The sequence below is a fragment of the Salvelinus namaycush genome, chromosome 28, assembly GCF_016432855.1.
Source record: "Salvelinus namaycush isolate Seneca chromosome 28, SaNama_1.0, whole genome shotgun sequence".
Lineage (NCBI taxonomy): Eukaryota > Metazoa > Chordata > Actinopteri > Salmoniformes > Salmonidae > Salvelinus > Salvelinus namaycush.
The window spans coordinates 20,046,123-20,060,879 of record NC_052334.1 but is presented as its reverse complement, the minus strand read 5'-3'; the positions used below and the strand labels follow the sequence as shown (position 1 = coordinate 20,060,879).

The 14,757-nt window shown below is 40.6% G+C and overlaps 1 protein-coding gene across 2 annotated transcripts; it reads left to right on the top strand.

Moving 5' to 3' along the window:
* Nucleotides 1-5,870: 5,870 nt before the first annotated feature.
* Nucleotides 5,871-10,739, top strand: LOC120023762 (cell division cycle-associated protein 4-like). Of its 2 annotated transcripts, XM_038967858.1 has the most exons (3): nt 5,871-5,994; nt 8,273-9,051; nt 9,358-10,739. In XM_038967858.1, exon 3 carries the CDS (start codon nt 9,367-9,369, stop codon nt 10,264-10,266), a length of 900 nt encoding a protein of 299 aa, XP_038823786.1. In that variant the 5' UTR covers nt 5,871-5,994; nt 8,273-9,051; nt 9,358-9,366; the 3' UTR covers nt 10,267-10,739. The 2 variants fall into 2 exon arrangements, with proteins under 2 accessions (XP_038823786.1, XP_038823785.1); XM_038967857.1 differs by lacking the exon at nt 8,273-9,051.
* The last annotated feature ends 4,018 nt before the right edge of the window (nt 10,740-14,757 follow it).

Here is a 14,757-nt window from a genome sequence, read left to right as displayed (position 1 = left end):
GTGTGTATTTTCTAACGTTTAAAAGAATACAGTTGAAGTCAGAAGTTTACATACAGTTTTAATGACTCCAACCTAAGTGTAACGGCTGTCGTCTTCCTCGTCTGAGGAGGATAAGTTAGAAGGATCGGAGGACCAATGCGCAGCGTGGTAATTGTTCATCTTGTTTTAATAAAGGTGAACACTCAAAATACAAAACAACAAAAGTGACAACCGAAACAGTTCTATCTGGTGCAGACACACAAAGACTGAAAACAACCACCCACAAAACCCAACACAAAACAGGCAACCTAAATATGGTTCCCAATCAGAGACAACACAAAACACCTGCCTCTGATTGAGAACCATATCAGGCCAAACACAGAAATAGGAAAACATAGAAATACAAACATAGACTGCCCACCCCAACTCACGCCCTGACCATACTAAATAAAGACAAAACAAAGGAAATAAAGGTCAGAACGTGACAAAAACTCATTTTTCAACCACTTCAAAAATGTCTTGTTAACAAACTATAGTTTTGGCAAGTCGGTTAGGACAAATACTTTGTGCATGACACAAGTCATTTTTCCAACAATTGTTTACAGACAGATTATTTCACTTATAATTCATTGTATCACAATTCCAGTGGGTCAGAAGTTTACATACACTAAGTTGACTGTGCATTTAAACAGCTTGGAAAATTCCAGAAAATGATGTCATGGCTTTAGAAGCTTCTGATTGACATCATTTGAGTCAATTGGAGGTGTACCTGTGGATATAGAACATTTGTGGGCAGAACTGAAAAAGCGTGTGCGAGCAAGGAGGCCTACAAACCTGACTCAGTTACACCAGCTCTGTCAGGAGGAATGGGCCAAAATTCACCCAACTTATTGTGGGAAGCTTGTGGAAGGCTACCCCGAAATGTTTGACCCAAGTTAAACAATTTAAAGGCAATGCTACCAAATACTAATTGAGTGTATGTAAACTTCTGACCCACTGGGAATGTGATGAAAGAAATAAAAGCTGAAATAAATAATTCTCTCTACTATTATTCTGACATTTCACATTCTTAAAGTAAAATGGTGATCCTAACTGACCTAAGACAGGGAATTTTACTCGGATTAAATATCAGGAATTGTGGAAAAACTGAGTTTAAATGTATTTGGCTAAGGTGTATGTAAACTTCTGACTTCAACTGTACATTCACACAATCTAACTGGTACGCACAAATGCAAACATGACATAAGTACATACACTCAACTGAAACCAAACACAAAAGGTTATTATAACAGCCATACAAAACCTTATAACATCTGCCAGTCATTACTTGAATTAGCAACAGCTCTCCCTGCAGGACAAACGCTTGACAAACGTGGTCGCTGTCGTCTTCTTGTTTTGCTGCTGCTGCTGCTGCTGCTGCTGCTGCTGCTGCTGCTGCTGCTGCTGCTGCTGCTGCTGCTGCTGCTGCTGCTGCTGCTGCTGCTGCTGCTGCTGCTGCTGCTGCTGCTGCTGCTGCTGCTGCTGCTGCTGCTGCTGCTGCTGCTGCTGCTGCTGCTTCTATGATATCATGGCGGTACGCAAACAATCGTTTAAGTACATGCTGCCACCTACTGTGCTGGAATGTATGATCAATCATGGTCTGCCCAATTCTGTACTACCATGAAAATAAAATAAAAAAACAAATAAATCCCTAACTTCTACCACACCCTCCCCCAAAACCCCATTAAACTTTATCTATATCATGCTGAGACACTCCACCCTTTGGATTGTTCATTATGTCAACAACCATTTCAACAGTAATATCTGTTACACCCAAAATGTATTTTGCCATCTCCAAAAAAAACTTCAACCTGGCATTTCTGCTTTCTACAAACCGAGTCGTATTGATAACCTTACCAATAAAAACTATGAAGTGAACTTTATTCATTATCAACGTGTCCTTTGACACCACACATTCATGAGCACAAGATTTCTGAACAGGCCTCGAAACCATGCCAAGACCATCAGAAGCACCAGCCCCAACAGTTGGTCCACTTACTACAGGTACATCCATGTAAGCTCCATCAGTCTTCACTGTAGTTCTACCAATTTGTTTTACGGCCTCTGCATACGATACATCATGACTGATTCCATTTCTCTGAGCCTCTCTAGCCTCTCTCTGTACCTGGCATCCACCAAATGCAGCACTGTGTTATCCCCCATAATTACAGCACTTAACCTTCACATTGCTTCCACATTCACCATACTCATGTGCCCCTCCACACTTCCTTTCTTTCCTTTACACTGAGCAGCTACATGTCCCATTCTTTGGCTTTTAAAACACTGCAGTGCATATGGGACAAGTTCTCTAACATTCGAAATAAGAAATCCTACGTGTACTTTCCCCAGCAAGACTTGCTCAGACCTCAACATCACTGATAAGCTTTGACTTCTTTGACCCTCTTTCCTACTGATCAACCTTTTGACCTCAATCACTCTGCCTCCCTTCACATTTTCTTTAATATCATCTGTGGACGTACAGTACCAGTCAAAAGTTATCAAGGCAAAGGGTGGCTACTTTGAAGAATCTCAAGTATAAAATATATTTTGATTTGTTTAACACTTGTTTGGTTACTACATGATTCCATATGTGTTATTTCATAGTTTTGATGTCTTCACTATTATTCTACAATGTAGAAAATAGTAAAAATAAAGAAAAACCCTGGAATGAGTAGGTGTGTCCAAACTTTTGTACTTTAGATATTGGGACCCCAGTGATGACTCCCCTCAATCTAGCATAAGAACAAAGGACACAGCTTTTAATCTTCTTCCCATTAAGCTTTTCCATTTTCAGAATCTTCTCTTGTTGAGCCTGACTACCACACAATATTAACAATCTACCATTTCCAATGAACCAAGCTAATTTCACTTCACCTACAGTTGAAGTCGGAAGTTTACATACACTTAGGTTGGAGTCATTAAAACTAGTTTTTCAACCTCTCCACAAATTTCTTGTTAACAAACTATAGTTTTGGCAAGTCGGTTAGGACATCTACTTTGTGCATGATGCAAGTTATTTTTCCAACAATTGTTTACAGACAGATTATTTCACTTATAATTCACTGTGTCACAATTCCAGTGGGTCAGAAGTTTACATACACTAAACTGACTGTGCCTTTAAACAGCTTGGAAAATTCCAGAAAATTATGTCATGGCATTAGAAGCTTCTGATAGGCCAATTGACATAATTTGAGTCAATTGGAGATGTACCTGTGGATGTATTTCAAGGCCTAACTTCAACCTCAGTGCCTCTTTGTTTGACATCATGAGAAAATCTAAAGAAATCAGCCAAGACCTCAGAAAAGAAATTGTAGACCTCCACAAGTCTGGTTCATCCTTAGGAGCAATTTCCAAACGCCTGAAGGTACCACGTTCATCTGTACAAACAATAGTACACAAGTATAAACACCATGGGACCACGCAGCCGTCATACCGCTCAGGAAGGAGATGCGTTCTGTCCCCTAGAGATGAGCGTACTTTGGTGCGAAAAGTGCAAATCAATCACAGAACAACAGCAAAGGACCTTGTGAAGATGCTGGAGGAAACAGGTACAAAAATATCTATATCCACAGTAAAACGAGTCCTGTATCGACATAACCTGAAAGGCTGCTCAGCAAGGAAGAAGCCACTGTTCCAAACCCGCCATAAAAAAGCCAGACTACGGTTTGCAACTGCACATGGGAACAAAGAAATGTCATGTGGTCTGATGAAACAAAAATAGAACTGTTTGGCCATAATGATCATCGTTATGTTTGGAGGAAAAAGGGGGAGGCTTGCAAGCCAAAGAACACCATCCCAACCGTGAAGCACGGGGTTGGCAGCATCATGTTGTGGGGATGCTTTGCTGCAGGAGGGACTGGTGCACGTCACAAAATAGATGACATTGTGAGGGAGGGAAATTATGTGGATATATTGAAGCAACATCTCAAGACATCAGTCAGGAAGTTAAAGCTTGGTCGCAAATGGATCTTCCAAATGGACAATGAGCCCAAGCATACTTCCACAAAGTTGTGGAAAAATGGCTTAAGGACAACAAAGTCAAGGTATTGGAGTGGCCATCACAAAGCCCTGACCTCAATCCCATAGACAAATTGTGGGCAGAACTGAAAAAGCGTGTGCGAGCAAGGAGGCCTACAAACCTGACTCAGTTACACCAGCTCTGTCAGGAGGAAAATTCACCCAACTTATTGTGGGAAGCTTGTGGAAGGCTACCCGAAACATTTGACCCAAGTTAAACAATTTAAAGGCAATGCTACCAAATACTAATTGAGTGTATGTAAACTTCTGACCCACTGAGAATGTGATGAAAGAAATAAAAGCTGAAATAAATCATTCTCTCTACTATTATTCTGACATTTTACATTATTAAAATAAAGTGGTGATCCTAACTGACCTAAGACAGGGAATTTTTACTAGGACTAAATGTCAGGAGTTTAAATGTATTTGGCTAAGGTGTATGTAAACTTCCAACTGTCCCTCTATCTCAATGAAATTAGTTAGTCGGATAGGGTGTAAGTGAGGCCCTGTGGTCTCATTAAACACTATCACAACCAGTGGTGTAAAGTTCTAATGTAAAAATACTTTAAAGTACTTATTGTTATTAAGTAGTTTTTTGGGGTATTTCTACTTTACTTTTCCATTTATATTTTTGCCAACTTTTACTTTTACTTAATTCCTAAAGAAAATAATGTACTTTTTATTCCATACATTTTCTCTGACACCCAAAAGTACTCGTTACATTTTTACAGGAAAATGGTCCAATTCCCAGACTTATCAAGAGAAGATCACCTGGTCATCCCTACTGCCTCTGATCTGGCGGACTCACTAAACACAAATGCTTCGTTTGCAAATTATGTCTTGAGTGTTGGAGTGTGACCCTGGCTATTCGTAAATGTAAAAAAACAAGATAATTGTGCAGTCTGGTTAGCTTAAAATAAGTTATTTGAAATTGTTTATATCTTTTACTTTTAATACTCAAGTACATTTGAGTAATTCTATTTACTTTTAATAGTTAAGTATATTTAAAACCAAATACTTTTAGAGTATTATTTTATTGGGTGACTTTCACTTTTATTTGAATCATTTTCTATGAAGGTATCTTTACTTTTACTCAAATATGACAATTGAGTACTTTTCCCACCACTGATTACAACTTTCCACTCCAACACATCACTACTGCTTTCTGTATCATGATCTCTCTTCTTCCTATGTCTTTCCACTACTGACCATTCCGGTCCTTGATGCTCATCCTCCCATTACATACCCTCAGAACTGACACCCATATTGTTCGCGTTCCAGCACAGAAGCTGCTTCACCAACTTTTTCTACATTTCTCATTTTCGTCCGCACTACTCGCCGCCATTTCCGATCGTGTTACGGTGTTGTACCGTCACTACGTTTTTGGCCAAACACATCCAATTTCATACCCACGAACTACAAACTCAGAGTAAGATTGGAAGAGTAATTTGTCAAAAGAGGGGATAACAAAAATCCTTGGTAAGCCAAATTTGAACAATGAAATAATATTTTTTTTAAGTCAAAAGCTCCAATGTCATTATATTCTGTATAACTCATCGTAGTTGTATTTTATTTATTGTTGATTTAAAAACAAAAATGTTTTGCTTTGAAATAACAATTTCCGCGCTATGCACTGATTAGTCTGCAGTTGTGGGGGAAAACGCACGCGAGCTTTGATTTACATGCGCTGTTGTTACTGTGCCATTTCTTTGCATTTTGAGAGTGTGGAGTGTACCTTTTGTTCTGGTGCTCTCGTTCAAGTGACAATGACAGCCTGTCTATCAAGATGCATGGAACCCGCCCCATTCACCCCTCCTGCTCCCTGGCCGTAGCAAGCAGGGAGCAGTGAAGACGAGGTAGCTAGTTTTGAAGCCGTGGCATAAATGATCTCATCTCAGCCTGATCTCCGCTTTCTACAGAGGATCCTATGACCAACACCGGAATAAAGTAAAAATAAAGGTACGACAAATGAATTAACCGACTGTATTTATTTGTTAGGATTGATATGGGGCATTTATTGAAATGTTTATCTCCGAAACTCTTGTCAAATGTTAGTCTGGTGAGGGGGGGGGGGGTGCGCGCTAGCTACACATTTAGCTAGGTAACGTTAGTTAGGTAGCTAAACAATTTTCATGCGGGAGTATCCATGCCAGTTAGGGAGTGGAGAAATGTAGTTGGAAAAGGGAAGCTCGTCATTTTAAAACAGTGTTGTAATAATCTACCCCAATTATATCCGTTATTTTATAGTTAAACAATTATATCGCAGAGTGGGAATTAGCTAGCTACAGTAGGTAACGTAGCTAGTTATTTCAAAATGGCCTCATCTCCGTTGTCGCCCCAGCGTCCCTGTTGCTCGAGCTAGACAAAGCATGCGGTACAGCTACCAGAGAAGGACATGCGCTATTGCAGCGAGTGCAAAATAAATAACTCATTTCATTATGTACATATTTTTGTATTAACCTATTATGAATTGCAGGATACACACTCGCACTGTTGCGTAGTCAGCTAATTTCTCCATTCAAATAAGCATAAGCGGCAGCGGAAATACTGTCAACGTCAGTATTGTGGGGGAGGGGAGACAATTCCTAGGTGGAGCCAGAGACGAGGAGGAGGATCTCTGGTGGAGCTGTGGGTGTTAATGCTATTTTATGTATTAAGCCTTGCTGCTCTTTGACGTTTAGAACGGTGTAATATAACTGAGGCATAACACAGAGTACAACAAGCACAGCATACATGAATGAGGTTCCCTCCTTACATTTGGTACTGACAGATTAATTGTTTGGAGTAAAAAACCTTGATTCATCAAAACAATGATTCAACTTTAAAGATGTTTTTTTTTTTTTTTCATTTAACCTTTATTTAACTAGGCAAGTCAGTAAAGAACAAATTCTTATTTACAATGACGGCCTACTGGGGAACAGTGGGTTAACCGCCTGTTCAGGGGCAGAACGACAGATTTTTTACCTTGTCAATTCAGGGATTCAATCCAGCAACCTTTTGGTTACTGGCCCAACGCCCTAACCACTAGGCTACCTGCTGTCCTAATTTGAAGGGGTGTATGTTGGCTTGACCTATGTTTTGTTTTATTATAGCCACATTAACCTATTAGATCCTATTTGTCAATGGATTACAACCTAACAGATTTGTATTGAACAGGCCTTTTAGGTTTGCAGTGTTCATAAAGAGCAAAAAGTCCCCTGCCCGGCACCAGTAACTAGTTTTTGTCTCATCAAAATGATTGCGCCTCCTTTTTTCCTTGTTTTCAGATATCCAATCAGCTATACTCCCATAGTAGACACCTATTGTTTGTGGGTGGAATGGTGAATTAATATGAACCCTGTGTTTTTGTTACTTGTGTAGTATTATGCTTCTTAGCTAGAAATTCTCCATTATTTTTTACAGTTACCACTAAGGTAACAAAGGAGAAACAGAGAAAGTACATTCATGTGTCAGCCTCACATTTTGTATTTTGAATAGGGTACCTGGCAACGCTACTCATGAATTGGACTAGAAAATATGGAATTATTATTTGGGTTCTAGCTATTTAGAACACAACATTTGCTGAATTTGACAGTTGTCTTGTACCCCAGAGGATTGTATCAGACTGTTTGTGCATTTTATCTGTGGTCTGAGGCAGGTCCATTTGCAGTCTTCAGTTCTTGCAGCTAACATGATCTTAGATTTCAGTAAGGGCACCAGTCCAATTATGTGACAGATTGTTTTTCATCATGGTTTATTGATGGCTAATGACATTAGAAGCACATAACCACCCTCTAGTGAAAGCAATGGTTAGGCTAAGTGGTCGGCCATAAAGTCTGCATTCAAGTTAGGTTCATTAACACACTAAAAAGCACTCTCCTGATTGCTTCCAATGGTGAAAACATACAGTAAATGCGACAGTGTCACTTGTGATGCTATTTGTTGCTCCAGTGCTGAGATGTCTTCTCAGGTAGGACCAAAGCTCAATGTCCTTTGCTTGGCAGACTGATAGATTGTGCCCCTGTGATGTCCACAGTCTATCCCTGCAGCCTTAGAATAGATAGATACAAGACATTTGCTTATTAGGAACATTGCTTAAGTTGCTATTATCAACTGTGCTTTTTTTTGCCATAAGCTAGTATAGTGTTAAAATAATCTATTAAGTGCAAATGTTTGCTGTTTTGAACCAAAATGTTACTGTATTAGGTTACTTTATTTCATACTTGCCTCCTGTTTGATATAATTTCTTGCTTCGTAGATGGTTGATCCATGTAGCAGAGTAGTAACTCCAATTACTGCCCCACCCACTGCTCTCTCTGAGGAGATGCACACCCTGACAGAAGTTCCTTTGTTTAAGTCTGATGGAAAATGTAGTGTGATGTCACACAGGCTCCTGTCCTGTGTTCTCTTCCTACTCTGCTCTTCCCTGCTTGTTGGTCCCTTGGAGTCAACAGCCGTCCCCTGTTGTTTTGAGGCAAGTCTTCTGATATCTTCTCATTCAGACAGAGATACTGCTTCAGGAAGGTTCATTTTCACTGTTCCTCCTTTCCCTTTAATGACATTCTAGCAGTTATATTTTTTGGAGCATGGTGTGTATATCTCAAACATATCACATTTAAACCTGTGTGGTATTCTTTTGACTTTTCTCACCCAGTATGTGTCCTATTAACTTCACTCCGGTAGTACAGAAGTGAACTAACTTTTGCCAATATTTAGATGTTTGACGACAGGTGGCAGTGGGGTGGGATAGTGTATGTACATGAGCTGATTGTGTTTTTTGTTGTTGAGAGAAGCCTGACCTGTCCTGATTTTGACCGCAGTGATGGTAGTTGGTTGGTAACATGCTGTATTTTCGGTGGTTCAGTGGGTCTGTTAAAAGTGTGGTTGTTCCGCCCAGCAGGAGCCTTGCTTCAGACTGGCCTAAAATGGGCAGAAAGGGTGCAGAACAAAAGCTGCTTGTTGCTTGTACAAAAGTACTGAAGCGCTGCAGCCGGGACCAAGCTGCTATGCTAATGCCTGTGCCTCTCAACAGGAAAGGTATAGCAAACTTTCAGAAAAACAACAAGCTATTTATACTGTAGCACATTACATTAATATTTAGCTAACCTGTAGAGATTCTTCTTCATGAAATTCTCTTACCAATGAAAAGTTTGTCCTTATTCCACACACTTCAAACATAACACCACACATTATAAATTCATACATTTTTTGAATGTAGTTTTGATAACTAAAATTCATCAAGACAACACAGTATTTCATGATATCATGTGTGTTTGTTAGAATGTGAAGTTTTTGTGGCCGGTTTGTCACCAATAACACTCTTTCCGTTTCCCTTCACCCCAGAGAGCCAAAATGTTCCCGAAGGGCACGAAGCGCAAGTTTTCCGACTCCAGGGAGGAACCTGTGGCAGGCGGTGAGGATGTGAATCAGTCGAATTTGGCAGCTGTGAGGATGCTGTCGTCCTACAGCCTGCAGCGGCAGTCCCTGCTGGACATGTCCCTGATCAAACTGCAGCTGTGCCACATGCTGGTGGAGCCTAATCTGTGCCGTTCGGTGCTGATTGCCAACACGGTGAGGCAGATCCAGGAGGAGATGACCCAGGACGGCACCTGGCAGATCATGACCCAGGCCCTGAGTGCTGCCAACGCTGCTGCCCAGGGCTCTGCAGACCGCCTGGTGGCCACCGAGGTGCTGTGTCGGCAGACAGAGGCAGCCCAGGGGGAGCAGGTCCCCAAGCCCTTCCCAGTGGTGGGGTCAGAGGGCTGCCCTGCGGAGGAGGTGGCGGCGGCAGAGGTGGGAATGACTATGTCCACTGTCTCCCCCCAAGCCCCAACCTCCTACCTGCCAGGCACCTTTGGCATGGACCCCTGCTGGGAAGAGGAGACAGGTGAAGATGATGATGATGAGGAGGACAGTGAGGAGTGTGGGTCTGGCTCAGAGGGGGAGGAGAGGGAGCGTGACAGCCTGGTGGAGGACACCAGGACAGCAGAGCAGGTCTTTGGCACGTTCGAGATCAAAAACCCTGCGCCCAGCCCCGACCCTGCTCTGGAGGAACTGTTTTCAGACGTGGATGCGTCTTACTACGACCTTGATACAGTGCTGACAGGAATGCAGAGTGTTCCTAAGATGGGGCCCTATGACCTCCTGGAGAGCCTGTCCTCCCATGGGCCCTCACCCCTCAGTTCCAGCACCAGCTGCCGATCAGACCTCAATGAACTGGACCACATCATGGAGATCATAGTGGGCTCCTGAGAAACAACACACTTCATTGCATACTTACTTTGCAGACTCTTTACAGACTGTGCACGTGGTGCGTACATGGATATGGTGTTATTATATGTTCAGATGTTGAGGGTTTATGAAATCAAGAACATATTCAGTGTTACGACATGCAGCTGTGCATCTCTAAGTGGGCAGAGATTACAACCTATACCATTACGATTTTTCTTATTTTACATACTTTTCTATATTTCTTTTTGTCATACAATCTATTTTTCCAGTTTTGTTTTTATTTATTGTAATATGTATGGACTGAAGAACAATGTCATTACACTACACACATAGACCCGAACATCCAAACTTCTGAAGAGATGCATATTTTCCTAAAGAGTAAAACAAATATTAGTGAAACATGTACGTACAGTTGAAGTTGGAAGTTTACATACACCTTAGCCAAATACATTTAAACTCAGTTTTTCACAATTCCTGACATTTAATTCTAGTAAAAATTCACTGTCTTAGGTCAGTTAGGATCACCACTTTATTTTAATAATGTGAAATGTCAAAATAATAGCTGAGAGAATGATTTATTTCAGCTTTTATTTCTTTCATCACATTCCCAGTGGGTCAGAAGTTTACATACACTCAATTAGTATTTGGTAGCATTGCCTTTAAATTGTTTACCTTGGGTCAGACGTTTCGGGTAGCCTTCCACAAGCTTCCCACAATAAGTTGGGTGAATGTTGGCCCATTCCTCCTGACGGAGCTGGTGTAACTGAGTCAGATTTGTAGGCCTCCTTGCTCGCACACGCTTTTTCAGTTCTGCCCACAAATTTTCTATGGGATTGAGGTCAGGGCTTTGTGATGGCCACTCCAATACATTTACATTTTAGTCATTTAGCAGACGCTCTTATCCAGAGCGACTTACAGTAGAGTGCATACATTTTATTACATTTTTACATACTGAGACAAGGATATCCCTACCGGCCAAACCCTCCCTAACCCGGACGACGCTATGCCAATTGTGCGTCGCCCCACGGACCTCCCGGTTGCGGCCGGCTGCGACAGAGCCTGGGCGCGAACCCAGCCCAGCCTGGGTGCGAACCTAGAGACTCTGGTGGTGCAGCTAGCACTGCGATGTAGTGCCCTAGACCACTGCGTGTTGACTGTGTTGTCCTTAAGCCATTTTGCCACAACTTTGGAAGTATGCTTGAGGTCATTGTCCGTTTGGAAGATCCATTTGCGACCAAGCTTTAACTTCCTGACTGATGTCTTGAGATGTTGCTTCAATATATCCACATACTTTTCCTCCCTCATGATGCCATCTATTTTGTGACGTGCACCAGTCCCTCCTGCAGCAAAGCACCCCCACAGCATGATGCTGCCACCCCGTGCTTCACGGTTGGGATGGTGTTCTTCGGCTTGCAAGCATCCCCCTTTTTCCTCCAAACATAACAATGGTCATTATGGCCAAACAGTTATATTTTTGTTTCATCAGACCAGAGAACATTTCTCCCCAAAAAAAGTACGATCTTTGACCCCATTTGCAGTTGCAAACCGTAGTCTGGCTTTTTTATGGCGGTTTTGGAGCAGTGGCTTCTTCCTTGCTGAGCGGCCTTCCAGGTTATGTCGATATAGGACACGTTTTACTATGGATATAGATACTTTTGTACCTGTTTCCTCCAGCATCTTCACAAGGTCCTTTGCTGTTGTTTTGTGATTGATTTGCACTTTCCGCACCAAAGTATGCTCATCTCTAGGGGACAGAACGCATCTCCTTCCTCAGCGGTATGACGGCTGCGTGGTCCCATGGTGTTTATACTTGTGTACTATTGTTTGTACAGATGAACGTGGTACCTTCAGGCGTTTGGAAATTGCTCCTAAGGATGAACCAGACTTGTGGAGGTCTACAATTTATTTTCTGAGGTCTTGGCTGATTTCTTTAGATTTTCTCATGATGTCAAACAAAGAGGCACTGAGGTTGAAGTTAGGCCTTGAAATACATCCACAGGTACATCTCCAATTGACTCAAATTATGTCAATTGGCCTATCAGAAGCTTCTAAAGCCATGACATAATTTTCTGGACTTTTCCATGCTGTTTAAAGGCACAGTCAGCTTAGTGTATGTAAACTTCTGTCCCACTGGAATTGTGACACAGTGAGTTATAGGTGAAATAATCTGTCTGTAAACAATTGTTGGAAAAATGACTTGTGTCATGCACAAAGTAGATGTCCTAACCGACTTGCCAAAACTATAGTTTGTTAACAAGAAATTTGTGGAGTGGTGGAAAAACTAGTTTTAATGATTCCAAAGTATATGTAAACTTCCGACTTCAACTGTATGTATGTATATAGAAATATATTTTTTTGCAATATACAGTTTGGGAAATTGACCAGTATGGTTTAATATAATTTCCCCCCATATTTTTAATATGATACATTTTAATGTAGCCAGAGTCACCCAATGTCTTCCTATGGTTTGGTTTTAAGCATTGGGCACAGTTGGTCTCAAGATGGGCACAGTTTTTTCCCCCCCCAACTTGATTTGAATCCATCCCTTAAACCTAGACTAGATTTGTTAAAGTATTTAGAGAAACTCTTGCTTGATATCAGCATTAAGAAGCCTTATTTTCTGATATTTGTATTACTACAAATTAAGAATTATTGGTTGACCCATTAAGTTATTCCTTTTAATTTATTTAATTTATTAAATACAGATACAAACATGCCACATAGAATTTTAAACTGAGCCGTGTAGACCCATGTGATATATTATAAACCGGGTGGTTCGAGCCCTGAATGCTGATTGGCTGAAAGCTGTGGTATATCAGACCATATACCATGGGTATGACAACATTTTTACTGCTCTAATTATGTTGGTAACCAATTTATAATAGAAATAAGACACCTCGGGTGTTTGTGGTATATGGCCAATATACCATGGCTAAGGGCTGTATCCAGGCACACCTTAGCCGTGGTATATATTGGGCATATACCACCCCCCCTTTTGCCTTATTGCTTAATTACAACTCAATACCCCCCCTATTCACTATGCATTTCATTTGCGAAAATATATTTTGTACAGAATTCAACTATTATTTTTTACAAGCAGCTCTTTCTCTAAAGATTTCTTTTCATAATGTCTCCTTATCATGATGAAAAGATTACTCAGGCAAACCGTACCAGTAAAATCTGACAGTATTACTCTGGTCATTACTACCACAACACTCCTCTGAATGATGTCACTGCTTCAAACAGCAGCTAGAATTTCAAAGACCTTAACAATTGTAAAGTATATGCATTTTTATATTAAGAAAACATTTTAGGACCTTTGTAAATATTTTTTATAATAAAAGGTGCAAATCTTGTCATTTTTAAAATTTTAATTAATTTGATCAAATTAATCTTAGTATAAATATATATATATTTTTTTATGAAATTGATCCTTTTATTTAAGGACCTTTTTGTAAATATTTTTTTAACTAGGCAAGTCAGTGTAGAACAAATTCTTTCTTACAATGACAGCCTGCCCCTTGTTCAGGGGCAGAACGACAGATTTTTACCTTGTCAGTTCGGCGATTCGATTCAGCAACCTTTTGATTACTGGCCCAATGCTCTAACCACTAGACTACCTGTCGCCCCAAAACAGTTGTTCCCATACCGGGAGTCGAACCCGGGCCGCCTGAGTGAAAACCAGGAATCCTAACCGCTAGACCGCTAGTATAAAGGTAAGTTAAAGTATTGTGGTTGATTTGTAGTGTAAGCTGTGTAATGTGCATACCAATCAGTGTACAACCAACAAAAATGTAAATGCACACCATAATATCAATTGATTTCTGTAGTGCTCAAGAAATTGTATTCCATGAGACTACTAACATTGCATTTCTTAACACAGGATTTGAAACTACATTATTTTTTGACTATTTTCATGGTAACAAAAATATTAACAATGGAGTAATTAGGTACTTACATTTTACTATATTATGAAGTGAGACCATTATAAGAATTAATATTCTTCGAAATCCTCATTGAAATGACCAAAACATATTGAACGACTCATTCAAAAAGACACATTGATCTCCAAATTTGTTCCAATTAATTTGTTCCTCCCAAGGTAATAATTTACTTTTGTAATGTGCACACACACCTTTTACAATTACAATATACTTTTGACCTTGCATGGATGTACATGGGCCAATCCACCACAATAGTTATTTTCTCATAAGGAAAATGTAATCTTTACATTGTATGAATATAACTTCGTACTCCATGCGTCTGTAACCGTGTTCGATGGTTTTAACAGTAACATAACTCTGATGTGCAGTCAGATGCGCTGCGATGTAGCCTGGGTACTGTGAATTTCAACGCATGTAAAAAGTTACAAGCCTCAAATGTGTTGCACATTTCCCAGCCCCGTGAGTGGTAAAGACCACCCAATGACAATTAGTGGAGGCTTGGTCTCGCCGACCAACTGCTTTCATAATGGGTCTATCCGGCAACTGTCTCTGCCTTTCCATGTTTCCT

Excerpts from the sequence above, each read along its gene's own strand:
- LOC120023762 (XM_038967857.1), top strand. The coding sequence starts at position 9,367 with ATGTTCCCGAAGGGCACGAAGCGCAAGTTTTCCGACTCCAGGGAGGAA.